This window comes from Charadrius vociferus, unplaced genomic scaffold, assembly GCF_000708025.1.
Source record: "Charadrius vociferus isolate BGI_N301 unplaced genomic scaffold, ASM70802v2 scaffold379, whole genome shotgun sequence".
NCBI lineage: Eukaryota > Metazoa > Chordata > Aves > Charadriiformes > Charadriidae > Charadrius > Charadrius vociferus.
This window is the reverse complement of record NW_009649938.1, coordinates 564,165-579,507: the sequence shown is the minus strand read 5'-3', so window position 1 is coordinate 579,507 and position 15,343 is coordinate 564,165. Positions and strand designations below refer to the sequence as shown.

Sequence of the window (15,343 nt, the reverse complement as noted above, 5' to 3'; positions counted from 1 at the left end):
TATCTATCATACTTTGTTAAAGATGTATCATAAGTGATATAGAGAAATTTGATTTTTCTCCCATAGTTACTTCAGGTTCTCCAAGTCATTCATTTTAAGTATCCATTTTCCATTCTTGTTACATCCTTAGAATGTGTTGACCTGTATTCTGGAAAATTATCTTCTTTCTCCTTTCTGTAAGCAGGTTTTGGTTTTTTTCATCCTAGGCAGGGGAGGCTGCTCAGACAGAAGTAGTGTCAGAAGAAAACAAAAGTCTGATCTGGACACTGCTGAAGCAAGTCCGGCCAGGGATGGACTTGTCCAAGGTTGTGCTGCCTACGTTTATCTTGGAACCTCGTTCTTTCCTGGACAAGCTGTCTGATTACTACTACCATGCAGACTTTCTGTCCGAGTGAGTCAATCCTATCTCTGGGTTTTGTTCTTTCCATTTTGTAAACTATAATGGGTAACTGTGTATACTGAAACGTGATCCAGTCTACTTAAACAACATCGTAGGCTGCTTAAAGTTTGAATGTTTGTCTGCCAATGTATCAGCCTTGTTTTCTGAAAGCTAACTGCCTGAGAGCTCATATGGTACATCTTGAAGTCCATCCCCTCTTAGTAATAGTAATTGTGTTGCAGACATTTCTGGTGTAGCTTTTGGAGACTGATTAGAAGACTTCTCAAAATTAGTTTTTTCTCTAAGAGACATACTTAAAATGGAAAAACAGTACCAGTTAACCCTTTTAATACAGTGCTAAGTTCCATTCAGATTTATTATTGCCTGCTCAAATGTAGCTAATAAAGACTGTAAATTGAAATATTATTCAACAACAACTTCTGTATGTGAGTAGGCTGGTTCTCTAAAGTAGTACCTTTTGTAAATGGAAGAATTTCAGTGGGAGTGGAACAGTATTTAATGTTACAAAGAACAGGCTCAATTATGGAAATACCATTTCTGATTTTTTGTTTGATTTCCATTTTCAGACAATTATTTAAAAACTTTGAATTTGATGCAATCAGGCTGGAAGTTTTACAGTACTGCAAATCAAAAAACCTTTGCTTTAGTCAAATTCTAGATACAAGATATATCACAACAATTGATAGTGTGTTATAACCGAAACAATATTGATATTTGATCTGTGTGTTCCGTTTGTTTCATAGAGCTGCTCTTGAAGAGAACGCTTACAACCGCATGAAAAAAGTAGTGAAGTGGTATTTGTCAGGATTCTACAAAAAGCCAAAGGTGCCCTCTCACATGTAATTTTGTGTTTATTTTAGTCATTGTGTCTAGTTTGAGGGTTTAAGGATGTGCTGGAGTAAGTTTTTTGTTTTTAAATTATATTGTTATGCATTTTTTAAAAGCAAGGTTAAGTTTTCATTATTTACACAAATAACATTGTGGACCTTTTTGGTCCCTCACAATGCTTAAAATCACCATGCTTAAAATAGACTATAGTCAATTGTTTTTTTTTTCCCTTGGAGTAGAAGTTGAGCTAAAGATTTTGTGATAAAGTTGAGCCAGTTCTATGTTCACCATTCCTCATGGTGCAGTTGGAGGAGTAATATTTCCATTACTTCATTTAGCTTTACACTAAATGTTCTTTATAGTCTTGTTGCTGGAAAACAGTATTGAAAGCAGAAAGTGCTTACTACCTAGCTTCAGACAAAAGATTCTTATATTCTGTTTGTCCTTATGTGTAGCTTGGAATAGTTTAGCAGATAAACTAAATCTATGCCCATTTCCTGAGAATGAAGAGCAGAGTAACTGAGCATAATATTCAAACAGTGAAATGAAGTTCAACATGCTTCAGCATATATATTGATATGAATTTTTTTTGTGTGTGTCTTATCTTCAGTGACAGACTGATAAAGTATTTTGTAAGTCCTGTATCTGCATTGTATGGTTACTGTTCTGTTTCTGTTTAGGGACTAAAAAAGCCGTACAATCCTATACTTGGTGAGACTTTCCGCTGCATGTGGATTCATCCAAGGACGAACAGCAAGACTTTTTACATTGCAGAACAGGTAGCTGCAATAACCAGCACAAATATTTTGAAGAAAAATAAATGTATTGCATTTTTGTGCTAGACAAACAATGTGGCAGTTTCAGAAAATGTATTTGAATACCTGAATAGGATCCTAAAAGCTCTCCTGATGAGCACAGGTTCTTTAACAGATTTCTATCTTAGTGTGTCTTCCTAGAGAGACAGAGAAAGGTGTTTCCAGCGTTTTTTTTATCTTTAAAGATTATAGTCACATTTCACATATATGAACCCTATTCTATTGTGCATAGCTTGAGTTTGCATTCTGTCATTATTAACTCAAGGTTTATACTGTGTTGCATGTTCTATCCCTTTTTTTTTTTTTTAATATGTCGTTTTTTTCAACAGGTATCCCATCATCCTCCAATATCTGCCTTCTATGTTAGCAATCGCAAGGATGGTTTTTGCCTTAGTGGTAGCATTCTGGCCAAATCCAAATTCTATGGTAAATAATGGTGGTTTTTTCATTGTACTTCTGTTGAGGAGTGTAAAATCAGTGCACATGAGCTGTGTTTTGTGGATGAAAGAAGGCTGTTAGAAGAATTGCGTTTGATCATTGTATTGTCCTTTCCTTACAAAGCTTTTACTACTGGTCTTCGGAATTTTAATTTCTATTTCTGGAGCTTTTTAATTTTTAATTGGTATTGAAGTGGCTTCACTAGACAGGCTAGATTGCAATGCTGAATATACTGATGTTCTTAATTTTATTGCTCAATTATTAAGAAATGTTGACTGTTGTTTTGCATGGTGAGAAATGTGATTTTTCTGTCTTTGAATTTCAGGGAATTCGTTATCTGCCATATTAGATGGAGAAGGACGGCTAACATTCCTAAATAGGGGAGAAGATTATGTAATGACAATGCCATATGCTCATTGTAAAGGTAGTGGTTTCTTTTCATTCTCTAGATGGCAAAGTTATGAGAACAGAAGTTTATTATTATAAATAGTTTATTATTCTAAATAGTATGCTGTGTTGGATTCAAGCTTGTCATCTGAGAAGGTGTTCTAAACACTGGCAATATTGGTGGCCCTAGGTTTCCACATATTCTATCAGGAGAAAAATACATCTGGTGTTTTAGCAATGATCCATTTTTTGGCACAGAAGAAGATTTTTTTCATAAATGCTAAGAGCATATGTATAGCTATCTGTCATTACATGACAGCAATTGACTGTTTGAGTTGCTTTTTTTAAACAACAGTTTTGAGTTTTTCCAATATTTTCCTCTTGTAAATGTAAAAGGCAATGTAGTATCTATACCTCACTGTGTGATTTCAATGTAAATCATGACCATTTGTCTTTAGTTTCACTACGAGAAACCAGTCAGTTTATAAAGCTTTCTAGAATGTTGGTAGTAGTACAAAATACATTGCAGAGTTGCTGTTTTTTAAATTGTTACCTATTCAGGTATATCTACCCATATATTCTCTGCCAGAATTTGTTTTCAGAAGCCTTATAGTTAGCAACTATGGTATTTTCTTCATTTGAGATGTATGAAAATAAATTAGCAGAATTAGGTAATTGGACATAAGTTTGGTCTTTCCATTGTTCATGGATGTTTTTAATATTCTCTTTGGGGTTTTTCGTATATAAATAACACTTAAGAATTAAGAAGCACATAACGTATATACATACATTCCAGTCTAACAGGAAGGAGAACTAGTGTGACTAATAAAGCTGATAAAGAGGGAGAAGGGTAGAAGAATATGCAGGGAAGGAGAATGTGCATGGTGAAAAACACATATTTGCACATGAATCCACTCTAGGCAAAATATATTCAGTGTTTCAAATGCTGGATTGCAGTGGGAAAGAAAGTGTACTCAGCACTGTCAGCTTTGTACTTCCAAGAGTCTTTAGAGAGGTGATCAGTGTTGTCTTATATTGGTTGTCCATGATTGTCTTCAGCTGTAGTCTAACTGCACATACCGCTTTTGTTCAAGTGAAGTTCTTTGCTCTCTTTGTCCTAGAGTTATTTTCTTGCCTTAACCTCAAAAGCTGCCCTCCTCCAATCATCTCCAATAAGACTAAATAGCACCCTTGCTAAAGCCAGCAGCATACGCTGCCGAAGATATGTCCTAATAAATTGTTTTTCCTGCTGATTTGCATTTCACTGAGATCTTTTTGTTTCTGTTTGGGTTATCTTATTTGGCAGAAAGATCATGCTTATCATTAGGAAAGGTCATCTGAAAAGATGATTGTTCCTTTGGCACAGACGTGTTTACTCTAGGAATTGTGCCCAAAGAACTTAGGTTTTTTGTCTTGTTCAGTTATAAACATTCATTTTAGCTGTTTGGTCTTGTTTTGGTCTTGCAGGAATTCTTTATGGCACAATGACCTTAGAGCTTGGGGGAACAGTCAACATTACCTGTGAGAAAACTGGCTACAGTGCAACAATTGAATTCAGACTCAAGGTTAGTAAATGCTGTAAATAGGCATAAAAAGGATAATGAGCATAATGATAATGAAAAATAAATATTAGGTCACTCATTAGATATGATCTGATTTAATATGGAATTGTCTTTTTGGAAACTGGGGAATTTTCATTTTAGCTGCTGCATATCCAGCTACGTGTATCTAGCAAATAGCAATTTTTTTTTTATTTTTTTTTTAAATGGAACTATATTGTCATCTCTTTTCTTAATGTATTTTTTTGGGTACAAAGGTTTTGACTGAAACTTACAGTGCTGTCTTCATCTCTGGTAGTAACAGATGCAAACATATTGCTAACTGTGAGAATCTTACGAACAGCTCTAGTGGGGCAAAAAGCAGCAGTCTATCTTATCTCCAGCAGTGGCACCAGTGTACGTCCAGGAAAGTGTAAGAACAGGGGAAGTGTTTAGTGATCTGATCAGTGGTTCAGGTATTTTGAGTACTGTTGTTAATATACCTTGGTGATTTTTAATTCTCTAAAATTGTTTAGGGACTTTTTAAGCTCCTGGAGAGCCCTTGTAGGAGAACTCAGATCCAGGTTCCCTCTTCCATACTGGTTAAAATTTAAGTTGCTTATGACACCTAGAATAAAGACGATGCAAAGGCTTTGGCTAATGTTTAGATCAGCCTAGTGCCCAGTGCATTAATTTCCATGGACTATTTTTGGCACCTTGCCACTCACAAAAGCTAAGCAAAGGTTTTTAAACCACTTATAGATGGCTTGCACTTCTGAACAATACATTTTCTGTCTTTGAGGCAGAAACCGATTTAAAGCTTAACAAAATTTGGAGAGGGAAACTGTATTCAGTTGAAACATGTAAGTTAGGAGGCTGTGTTAATTGATTGTTAATTGAACTGGGCCTCGTCAGCCCATAGGATACATGTGCAGACTATCAAAAAAGCCGAGGAAAATCCCTGGCAATCATTTTTGTTGTTACTTCTGCACAAGTTAGTCTCTAGTACCAAATGGTCCTTGGCAAAGTGGTGAAATTAGTGTAGCAAATGACTGTTTCCTCCAAGATATCATTGTGTCACTGTTCTCTGCATTATTTTCCATTTTCTTTCCACATTTCTTAGACAATGCTTTTGCTCAGCAAATATTTTAAGAAAATACAGCATGAAGACTGTGGTTTTAGACTTGTTTTGGGGATTAAATAGGCAGAAGTTATAATATTAAAAGCCATCAGGGCTGTTTACATCGCATTTCATAAATGCACTTTTTTCCTTAACACTAAACATAAATGCAAAAATAATTTGTTATCAAAATAAGCATGAAAGCATTTCTTTTTGTTTTGCAGCCTTTTTTGGGTAACAATGACAGTGTTAACCAAATATCAGGGAAAATTAAGCTTGGCAAAGAAGTTCTGGCTATTTTGGAGGGTCACTGGGTAAGTACTGAATTATGGTATTTTATAAATTCTGGGTGTTAGTTGAGACAGGTGAAAATAACACTTATAAAAAAGACTTAAGTTTAAAAAAAAAAGAGTTGATTAAGTACCACTATTACAGAAAGTATCTCTTCATAGTTAGACAGTTCTTAAGAAAGTATAGAATCAACATAGTGTTACTTTCAACTGTTAAAAGGTGGAGAAGTTTGAGTAGCTCCCGAAGAAAATACATTTCAGCTTGTGAAATATTGTTAGTATATGTGTTAGCATTATGAAGAATTGTTATGGCACCCGCATGAAATGTTTAAACTTGTTTCTGTTCTGGTGAGATGACACTGGCACCACTGTTTTTTGGCTGTGTTAATGGTTCCATCACGTCTCTGTTCCAAGTTAGAACTAGCACAGAGTGCAGAAACTGAATTTTAAAGTTAGCATATGTAATTATTCTTAACTACGTGCATCCAAAAGAAAACAAATTCTCGTTACAAAAAATTGGCTTATTCCACTTTTTTGTGTTACTTTGGCACTCTCTGAGATTATTACAATTAAGGTAACTGAATTATATATGTTACAGGACAGTGAAGTTACTATTAGTGACAAGAAGACAGATGTTTCAGAGACATTCTGGAACCCAACATCTGATATCAAGCAGCGTAGATTACCTAGATACACAGTGAAGTTTGAAGAGCAAGATGACTTTGAGTCAGAGAAGTAAGTTCCCTGTTGAACCATGTATAATTATTTTGACAAAATAAAACTATCATCTTCTCCAAATTATGAACAAATGTCATGGTTTGAACATTGAACAAATTAGGAACAAAATACAGTTTCTTTCCTTCCCATGTTTGCTGATACTGACCTGTAAAACAAGAAAGCAACACTGTTAAATACAAGGTCGTTATTTACAAATCTTACAATCATAGAGATTCTTGATGGAAATGTGGAAAAAACATATATTACAACATGATAACTTTCTCTTAGAGGTTGATCCCCTTACTTAGCCAATAATTAAGGAAATGTTTGCAATTATTTGTCAACCAGATTGTAACTCTCTGTATCGCTTGTTTGTCAGGCTTTGGCAACAAGTGACAAGAGCAATAAATAATAAAGACCAAACAGAAGCTACTCAAGAGAAATATGTTCTGGAAGAAGCTCAGAGAAAGAGTGCCAAAGAGAGGAAACTTAAGGGTGAAGAATGGACATGCAAGCTGTTTGATCAGGATTCAGTCACAGGAGAATGGCACTACAAATATGCTGAGTGAGTCCTGGTGTGCTTGTAACAAAAGCTGTTTGTTAAATACCTGGTAGTGTTGCTGAGCCTCTTGCTGTGGTTTTAAGAGCAAAAGAACTCAGATATATAACTGAGTTCAAACTCATGAAATGTGCAACAGAACTTGATATTCCTATTCATGTGCTTTAATTAAAATGCATATTTTTTTAGCTAAACTTGTTAGGCCTTTCACCAAAGAGAGGATGTTAATATGTCGAGTTGAAAAGGCAGTGATTGCTAATGCAGGCAATCATGTTTCATGTAACCATTGTAATGGGCTTCTTTTTTATCTTTATGGTTATATACCTCGAGAAGTTCATGCTGTGTTCTAGAGTTTCTTGGGCATGGCACTTTGGGATGCATTGTGCTCCTTTCCCCCCCACCCTGCCCAGACTGACCAGAGCAGCTACACAGATTTTCCCAGAATGAAAAATAATGGTACATACGGACATACCAACTGGAAATCAGAAAAGCCTGTGCTTAATTGAACTGAGCTATTTAATTTGTTATATGTTAGAATGACTTAGAGTAACAGGTGTACAACAGTGGTTAATGCTGGGACCAGGTAGCTCAACTCAGCTATCAAATACGCCCTGTGCACGAGTGTCTGTGAAGCTTTTTGACTGATGATCTGGACCAGAAGATGAAGATGCAGCTGACTCTCTAACTACTGGGATGCATTCTTTGTTTTCACCTGCTCTTGCAAGAGTCAGCTTGGAGCTGAGCCCTTTGCTAGTGATGATTTTCACAGAACACCCACATTCTCCTGATTCTTTTACAATAACCACCACGCTTCTATATTGCAAGGATTGTAAAAGTAAAATATCCAAAGATTATATACTCTTGAGTTAAGTAATTCTGAAGCCATTGATGCTGGAAGTGTGTTCCCATGGCTAAACCTGGGAACGCTTCACCTTTCTGTACAAGAATAGCAATATTGGGGCAGTGGCCTAAGTGTATGTATAGGGAAGAGTACAAGAATTCTGAGTACTCTTCATTCTCGAGTAAATTTGCAACCCCGAGGTTTCCTGGAACAAAGCAGAGATTCTGTGTATTTAGGAAGTCTCAATAGATTTCTTTTCCATGTATTTTCTTGGTTTCCTCTTAAGTCTGTGCAGACTTTTACCACCCAAAACATGCTGCAGCAGGGAATTTCCCATCTAGACTAAATGCTCTGTGAAACACCCTCTCTTGGTTTGAACCTTCGAGTGCTGTTGATGCCTCTTCCTGTTGGAAGAGTTGTGAATAGTCCAGCTGAATTGACTGGCCATACGGTTGAACCCTGTGTAAAACCATCAGGAAAAGTACTGCACTTTAAATCTTTTAGACTATCCCCTGCAGCTTTGAGACCTATCTTGTTAATCTGCGTTATTTCTTGTCTCCTTGGGGCCTTGTGGTTCAACAATGTGCCACAGAAATTTTGCTACATGCTAGAAAGCAGTCTGCACTGTCAGCAGTCCCTGGAAGAAACTTCTGTCTCCTTTTATGCATATAATGCCGGCTCACCACCTGGTCCATGCAGAGAGCAATTTTTTACGCTTACTTTGAAAGATGTGTTCAGTGAGCTGTGGCATTTGTTAAGGTATCTGGATTATGGATTTAGGCATCTGGATTACAGATACAAAAGACCTTTGGGAGAGCAGTGCTTCATTCTTACCTGGTTACCTTAGATGACATTTAATTCAAGTAAGGTTAAACCAAGATGTAAATGCAGGTCTATGATCACAACATCTAAAACAGCTACAAACGTTTTAAAAGGCGCACAGGAGGAGATGAAAGGAAATCCATGCTTAATCTACTCTCACTAAAGCTGTGCTTCAGAGTGATCTTCATGCAGCTGACTTGCAGTTTCTGTCCTGAAAAGGTTGTATGTCATCAGTGGGGATGTCGGTCTTTGCCTTTGGCTGCTTGTTGTTCTCCAGTGAGCTATGTGATTTTTGCTTGTTTTTTGGTTTTGTTCTTGTTTTTGTTTTTAATTCTATACCAACCTGTACTTGGAAAAGCACTCTTAAAAAGTCAGAACAAGAAAACTGTACATAGCTCATTAGTGTCTCTTGAAACCCGTCTTGATTACCATTAGCCACTAAGGATAAGCCACTTTTAGGATGAAAGCAAGTTTGAGGTGACTGATTCTTAACCTCTCCTTCCCAGGCATCTTTTAAAAGAAAAAAAAAAAAAAAGAAAAAAAAAAACCACAACAAAAAAGCAGCCCATAGTGATGCTGATTTACAAAATCTCAAAATCTCCTGATTTCCCTGTAGTTCTAAAATAATAACTGTACCTTAAGCAGAAAACTTCTCCATTTTTGACAACTGCATATCACTTGCCAGATAAATTTATAATAATATTGTTGGTTAATACAATAGCTTGTACTTTTACCAGCTGGCTGAGGGTTTGACCTGGATGTGAAGTTTATTTTTTGGCTCTCTTGGCCCTTCAGGTTAGGACTGGGCTATAGATGGAAGACAGGATCGCTTATTCCATGTCTGACTTCCGTATAAGGAGAGAGCAATTTAACCTGTTCATACTGAATAGTTTCTCAGAAGGAAAATATTTAGTATTTAAATCGCTGTGGTATTAAGCAATTATATTTGCTTTGTTTAGTACCAGACCATGGGACCCTTTGAATGATATGATCCAATTTGAAAAAGACGGCACCATCCAAACAAAAGTTCGACACCGAACGCCAATGGTATGTTCCAGTTCTGTTAGCAGGTGGAGCAAGATCCAGGGTCTTGTATATATTGCATTATGTATATAAGGGTCATCAAAGCATTGGGAGCGATAGGAAATTCTATTGTTATCTTACAGAAATGTAGTTTACCCCATCCATAGTCCTTCACTTCTATGTTGCATCCTAAGCAGTAGAGATTACTTGATTGGATAGGAATATAAAATAAGCAAACCTGAACTCAACAGTTTAATGTGTATTTTCCTTTAAATGGGAAGATGCACAAACTTCAGACTGCTTATACATCAAAAATTTTAACTTGGACTTCTACTAGATATTGTGATTTTAACTACTACTATTGGAATGTGCTGCTTTGCTACAGTGCTGGTTCCCTGGAAATAATATATAAGTTTATCAATTGTAGGTTAGTGTTCCAAAAATCAAACGAAAGCCAGCCAGTCAGAAGAAAGGAGAGTGCGGTTTCTCATCCCCGGAGCCTGATAATCAGGATTCCTCTGGGAGTGAAGGTAGGAAAAGATACATTTGCGTACAGAAATAATAAATGTATTTGACAGTGAAATAGAGTTCTGTAGTCACACATGCTCTTCTTATTTTGATGTTTGTATTGTGAAATAATGCATGCTTTAGATCACGGTTCTATCCACTGTGAAGCACATTCTGAAAAAAACAAAAAGAGCAGAATGGCTCATGGTTTTAATTGCAAACTTTCCTGTCCTTTTCTACATCAGTATGTAGTGTAGGTAGGCTTAAGTGCTGCACAGATTTAGTATCTGGGGAAAAAAATAATGTTTGTAAATTCTTTTCTTTCTTAAAACAAGATGAATTGTTTTAATTTGTAGATCAGTATGTTGCTAGAAGGCAGATTGTTGTTATTGATAAAGCTTGCAGAAATTAAACAATACAGTGAGTGATTTAAGATATTGCAAGCACGTAAGTTGGTGTCCTTCTGTGCTATAGGTGACTGTGAAATAAAGCTTTAGTTTTCAGTAGAAGCTTAGTTAGACAACTCCTCATTTTTGCAAGCAGTTTAGTTTGTCATTAGAACTTCGTTCCTTTTTGACTTAGCAGTCACTTCTGTGGATTACATCTGGCTTTTATACCTTTCCAGCGCAACTTCTGAAGCATAATACAAGAATAAGGAAAAAAGGGACAGACCTTGGTGAACTGCAGAGTGCCATTGAATCTATAAAGGAAACACAAGAAGACATTAAGAGGTAGTACTAAGTAAAATGCTTTAAAATGGTTTAGAGAATACTAAATTTCTAGCTTTTATTTTTTTCCTTGGAGGCTGGTATGTATATTTCTGCATTAGAGCCTTGATGTCTTTAAACTACCCTTCTTCCTAAATGTTGATTGCTCCTTGATGTTTCATAATTTTCCTCGAAAAGTGTCTTCTGTAAGGAGCCCTAACATACTAGAAAATGGCAAATTATCTAGCTTGTAATTTACAGGATATTATTTTTTATCTTACAGGGACATTATGGCTCTACGAAATAGAGTCACTTCTAATTCGCCACCTGTGGACTACCACTTCTTGCAGTTTAAGCACTATGTCTTCATTTTACTCGTGGTTCTGCTACAGCTTATCATTAATTTCTTGTTCAAATAGGAAGTGTGAACAAGGGCCTTTCAGAGCTGAATGATGGAACTGTTACTGGGGACCATATTTTAAGTTGGACTTTAAATGATGCAATATTATCTAAAAGAGCCCTGTAGCAACAACTTACAGAACTTTGCCTCAGCGTCCATGGTTCAGAATCATACTCCCATCTACCCAGTTGAAGTAAGAATTGTGTAAGTGCCAGTACACTCTTGCTCTTGGTGTGTGCCTCCGTCTCGCAGACATACGACATCAGCCTTGTGTTTTGTATTACGTCATATGCTGTACTGATGAATCTCCACCACAGAGTAGATGAAGTTAAAAATTCAGAGGTCAGACCCTGTAGGTAGAATGTGATTCCTGTTACTGTAGAATGATAAACGAGCATACTTTGTTACATTTATACTTACCATTTTTGTAACAAAGGAACTTTTGAAGTAGCCAGGAGTTTTTGTAAATGGCTTTGGGTGTTTGGAAGTAAACTTTTGGTTAAGGTCAAACAAATACATTGTTATACAAAGATAATGGGTGTTACGAACTGGCAAGTATAAAGCTGAAGTCTGGGAATTCTGCAATGTAATGTCCTTGATTTGTTTTGAAAGTATGAGTTTTATCCTGAATTACTATAGTGGCTTGTAAGCCAGCTGTTTTATTTTTATATTTTTAAAACTTCAGATTCTGCATAAAAACATTCCTGCATCTACTGTACAGAGCACATTTTTAACAGTACAGCACTGGGGAAGATACTGTCTTGGTCAGTTCTCTCTCATGAACTGCAAATGTCAAGGATTTATAGTATGTTTGTAAGTCTTGATAAATCTGCAGCTTTGAATTTACGTTTGTGTATGGCCATGTCACAGTAAGCGGGCAGACTGCTGATGCCAGGACTCTCTCCTTATTTTTGAAACAAAATGTGAAGATGCAAATGTGTGCTTAGAATGTAGCTTGAGTTGAACCTCCCAAAAGGCAGACGATGTAGAACAGAATTTGGGCACCATTATGAGTTCCCTTGCAAATGAAAACGTGTGCTTACAAGGGGAAAGTCTTCAGAAATTGTGGGATGGCTAACAACACACATACCAAAACAAATGAGAGTGAAATGCTAAGTCTCTTAAATTCCACCTTACCACAATATATACTACCTAACAGAACACAGGGATGCTCCTATTCATTATGCTGTAGCCATACAAATTAATGTGAAGCTTAAGTTTCAATTTAAAACCAGGGTTTCTGACATTTTAATTTGAAGAAATATATGCATGTATAGAACTTGTAAAATTCCAGCAAAACAAATTTAGTGCCAGTGTTTATCTGGTGAATTCCTTATGCTAGTCAAGCATACCAAGTCAAAAAGGGGCTGTGGTATTGTCAAGGTATTTTCAGTAACCCACATGAGACAATGTGAGGGTGAGCGGCACAATGCAAAGGGCAGCCAAATTTCTTTTCAGAGGATCTTCTCAGAAATCAAATCCATCCCAGGCAATGGAACAGTTCAAAGGTCATTTTTGGCTTTATGCCATAGCCTGGTTGTCCCTCTGGCCTCAGGCAGCCTCCCTGACTCTCCAGGTGATCTACCTTTCTGTTCTATATCAGTCTCACCCAGTGTTTAGTGAAATTACTATTTACTTGTTGTTTGTCAGTCTAGCTCCTATATTTCTGTGGCTGACATCTTCACAGACCTCCGCTTCTGCTTTACCTTTCCCCTTCTTTGGGCCTCAGCTAGGTGAAAGTTTATTGCTTAAACAGTCAACGCCAGCTTATTTCTTACCGCTTCATATTAGCATAATCTTGAATCATATTAGCATGGTCTTGAATCATTTTCTGGAACGCGGTACCTTAACCAGAGTGGTCTTGTATGCGTTGGCAAGACCAAACTTGATTGGACTTCTATTATATCTACAGCTGATGAGGTAAAATTTGCGAATATAGTTTTTAAAAAAAAAAGGAAAAAAAAAAACCAATCCCCGAAGTTAAGTATCTAAGCAGAAACTGAAATTGTTAGCCATGTATAAAATAGCATAAAGAAAGCAGAATATAATAGCATTAATTTAATGTTCTCAACCTGGAATTTGGCCACTCATTATCGTGCATGGGAGTAAAGAGGAAATGAGTGAGAATTTGGGCAATAACTTCAATCCCCTAAAATAATATTCTGCTAAATTTGTGGTGCTGAAACTCTTGACGGATAGTTACAAGCTTTTATCTCCCTTGTAAATAGAAATGTTCTGCCCTTTCACGTTGATTTTTTTTTTTAATCACTTCTGTTCAAGATCAGTTAATGACACAGTCTGCATGTATTTTTACACAGACTGCATTGTAATAAGTGTGGATTTGATGCCGCCAGCTGGCTGGCAGCGCGGTGTTGGACAGTGTTGGACTAAACAGATACTCCACATCTGAAATTCACGCTCAGCTCAAGACAAGTAGAAGGCTTGAACAGAGCGAGACAAAAAGTCTGTGCTTATTTTCCTTTTCAATTTATTTTTTAGAGTTTAATTCTGTTGTAAAAGTGGTTTTAGTGATGGTCCGGAAAGGTAAAGGATATATGATAAAACTTTTTGAAAAGTTCTGCTTGACTGTATGATTAGATAACTTAAATTCTAAAAAGTACATCGAAAACCTAGTCATTCCTTATTTTGCTGGGTTTTGTATGATGTTCCCTCATGTGAATAGAACAAAGACATTTCTTGCCTGATTTTTACAGCACAGCTGGTGACAGGCGTGTATGAAGCCTTTTCTTTAGCGCATCACCACTGTCCTGTTTAACTATGATGTGTAGCTGATCTTGAATATTATGTACTTAAGACTGAGCTGTGCACATAGCTATAAAAAATGATTGTACCGTTTGCTGTTGTTTGAGGGCTGTGGCCTCCTCCTAGCTTTTAAAGTTTAAAACAGCACTTGTTTTCACTTTTGATTTACAAATCTTGTTTTGTTTTTTTTCTTGTACAGGAAATATTCTCAGAACTTGTTACCGTGTGGTTTTGTTGTTTTGGTTTGTTTTTTGGTTTTGTTTTGGTTTTGTTTTTTTTCCCAAATGCACTCTAAGCCTTTAATTTGCCACTTAGGTACAGATTGCCTAGTTAGGCAATGGCCTAAGGTAAGAAAAAGTAAATACACCATGTGAAATGTAGCAAGTATCAGTTTCAGCAGTAGATGATGTTTCTTGCGTTTCACATGTTGATTACGTTTAAATAGTTACTTAATGAGGGTATAGCCTGGTTGTTTCCCCAGCCCCCCAATTAAATATCATAAGTTATTTGAAAGGTTGTCCCATAAAATGTAGCGATGGTGGCTTCTTCCCTTTTTTTGTTTGTTTTTCATTGCCCTCCTGTGCCTCTAGGAATTTTATTTATTTTTTTTTGTTGTTGCTAGACTGGTGTTTATGAAACAGACTTTGGATTCAAGGGTTCATATAATTTCTTAAAGGCTATAACTTCACCACTGTTTGTGTCAATAACGTACAACAACGATTCTGTACATCTGTAAGTTTTAATTATTGTTATTTCAAGGGTATTCCCAAATCACAGAAAATTTTGCAGATATTCAAGTATTGTAAACAGTGCCTTCTTGATGGGTTTCTTGCTGTTCTGAGACATGTAAAGATTTGTCGTTTGTGCCATATGTGACATCTGACCTTTTGTGAGGGCTTTTGTGTTTGAAAACTCACTTTCCTGCTTAGTCAGACTCTGAGGAAAAAAATAAAATAAAATAAAATCCCTTATTAAAGCAAACCAAATTATTCCCTCTTCTGGCTGGTAAGCCACCAGCGCAGAATTTCGGGCCTTTTCATACAATGGACCCGCACGACCTTGTGGTATTACAAAAGAAGCCATGCACAAAATAACAGCTCACAGACAGCTTATTTCGGCTTTTTTTTTTTTTTTTTAACCCTGGAGGGCACTGCCCGGGAGGGGGGCAGGCCCCTGCCCGCCGCTGCC

The 15,343-nt window shown here is 36.6% G+C and overlaps 2 protein-coding genes across 2 annotated transcripts in view; both read left to right on the top strand.

Moving 5' to 3' along the window:
- The window catches only part of OSBPL8 (oxysterol binding protein-like 8), a 53,512-nt gene extending 41,812 nt beyond the window's left edge, over nucleotides 1-11,700 (top strand). Inside the window, exons 10-22 of the mRNA XM_009891414.1 lie at nucleotides 207-391; nucleotides 1,144-1,225; nucleotides 1,909-2,007; nucleotides 2,373-2,469; nucleotides 2,807-2,905; nucleotides 4,336-4,433; nucleotides 5,751-5,840; nucleotides 6,415-6,551; nucleotides 6,913-7,098; nucleotides 9,715-9,802; nucleotides 10,206-10,308; nucleotides 10,911-11,016; nucleotides 11,276-11,700. Of these exons, the coding sequence (XP_009889716.1) occupies nucleotides 207-391; nucleotides 1,144-1,225; nucleotides 1,909-2,007; nucleotides 2,373-2,469; nucleotides 2,807-2,905; nucleotides 4,336-4,433; nucleotides 5,751-5,840; nucleotides 6,415-6,551; nucleotides 6,913-7,098; nucleotides 9,715-9,802; nucleotides 10,206-10,308; nucleotides 10,911-11,016; nucleotides 11,276-11,411 (1,506 nt within the window). The 3' untranslated portion in view covers nucleotides 11,412-11,700. The remainder of the gene's footprint in view (nucleotides 1-206; nucleotides 392-1,143; nucleotides 1,226-1,908; nucleotides 2,008-2,372; nucleotides 2,470-2,806; nucleotides 2,906-4,335; nucleotides 4,434-5,750; nucleotides 5,841-6,414; nucleotides 6,552-6,912; nucleotides 7,099-9,714; nucleotides 9,803-10,205; nucleotides 10,309-10,910; nucleotides 11,017-11,275) is intronic.
- The window catches only part of BBS10 (Bardet-Biedl syndrome 10), a 6,288-nt gene continuing 2,494 nt past the window's right edge, over nucleotides 11,550-15,343 (top strand). The window contains exons 1-2 of the mRNA XM_009891421.1: nucleotides 11,550-11,585; nucleotides 14,778-14,887. Of these exons, the coding sequence (XP_009889723.1) occupies nucleotides 11,550-11,585; nucleotides 14,778-14,887 (146 nt within the window). The remainder of the gene's footprint in view (nucleotides 11,586-14,777; nucleotides 14,888-15,343) is intronic.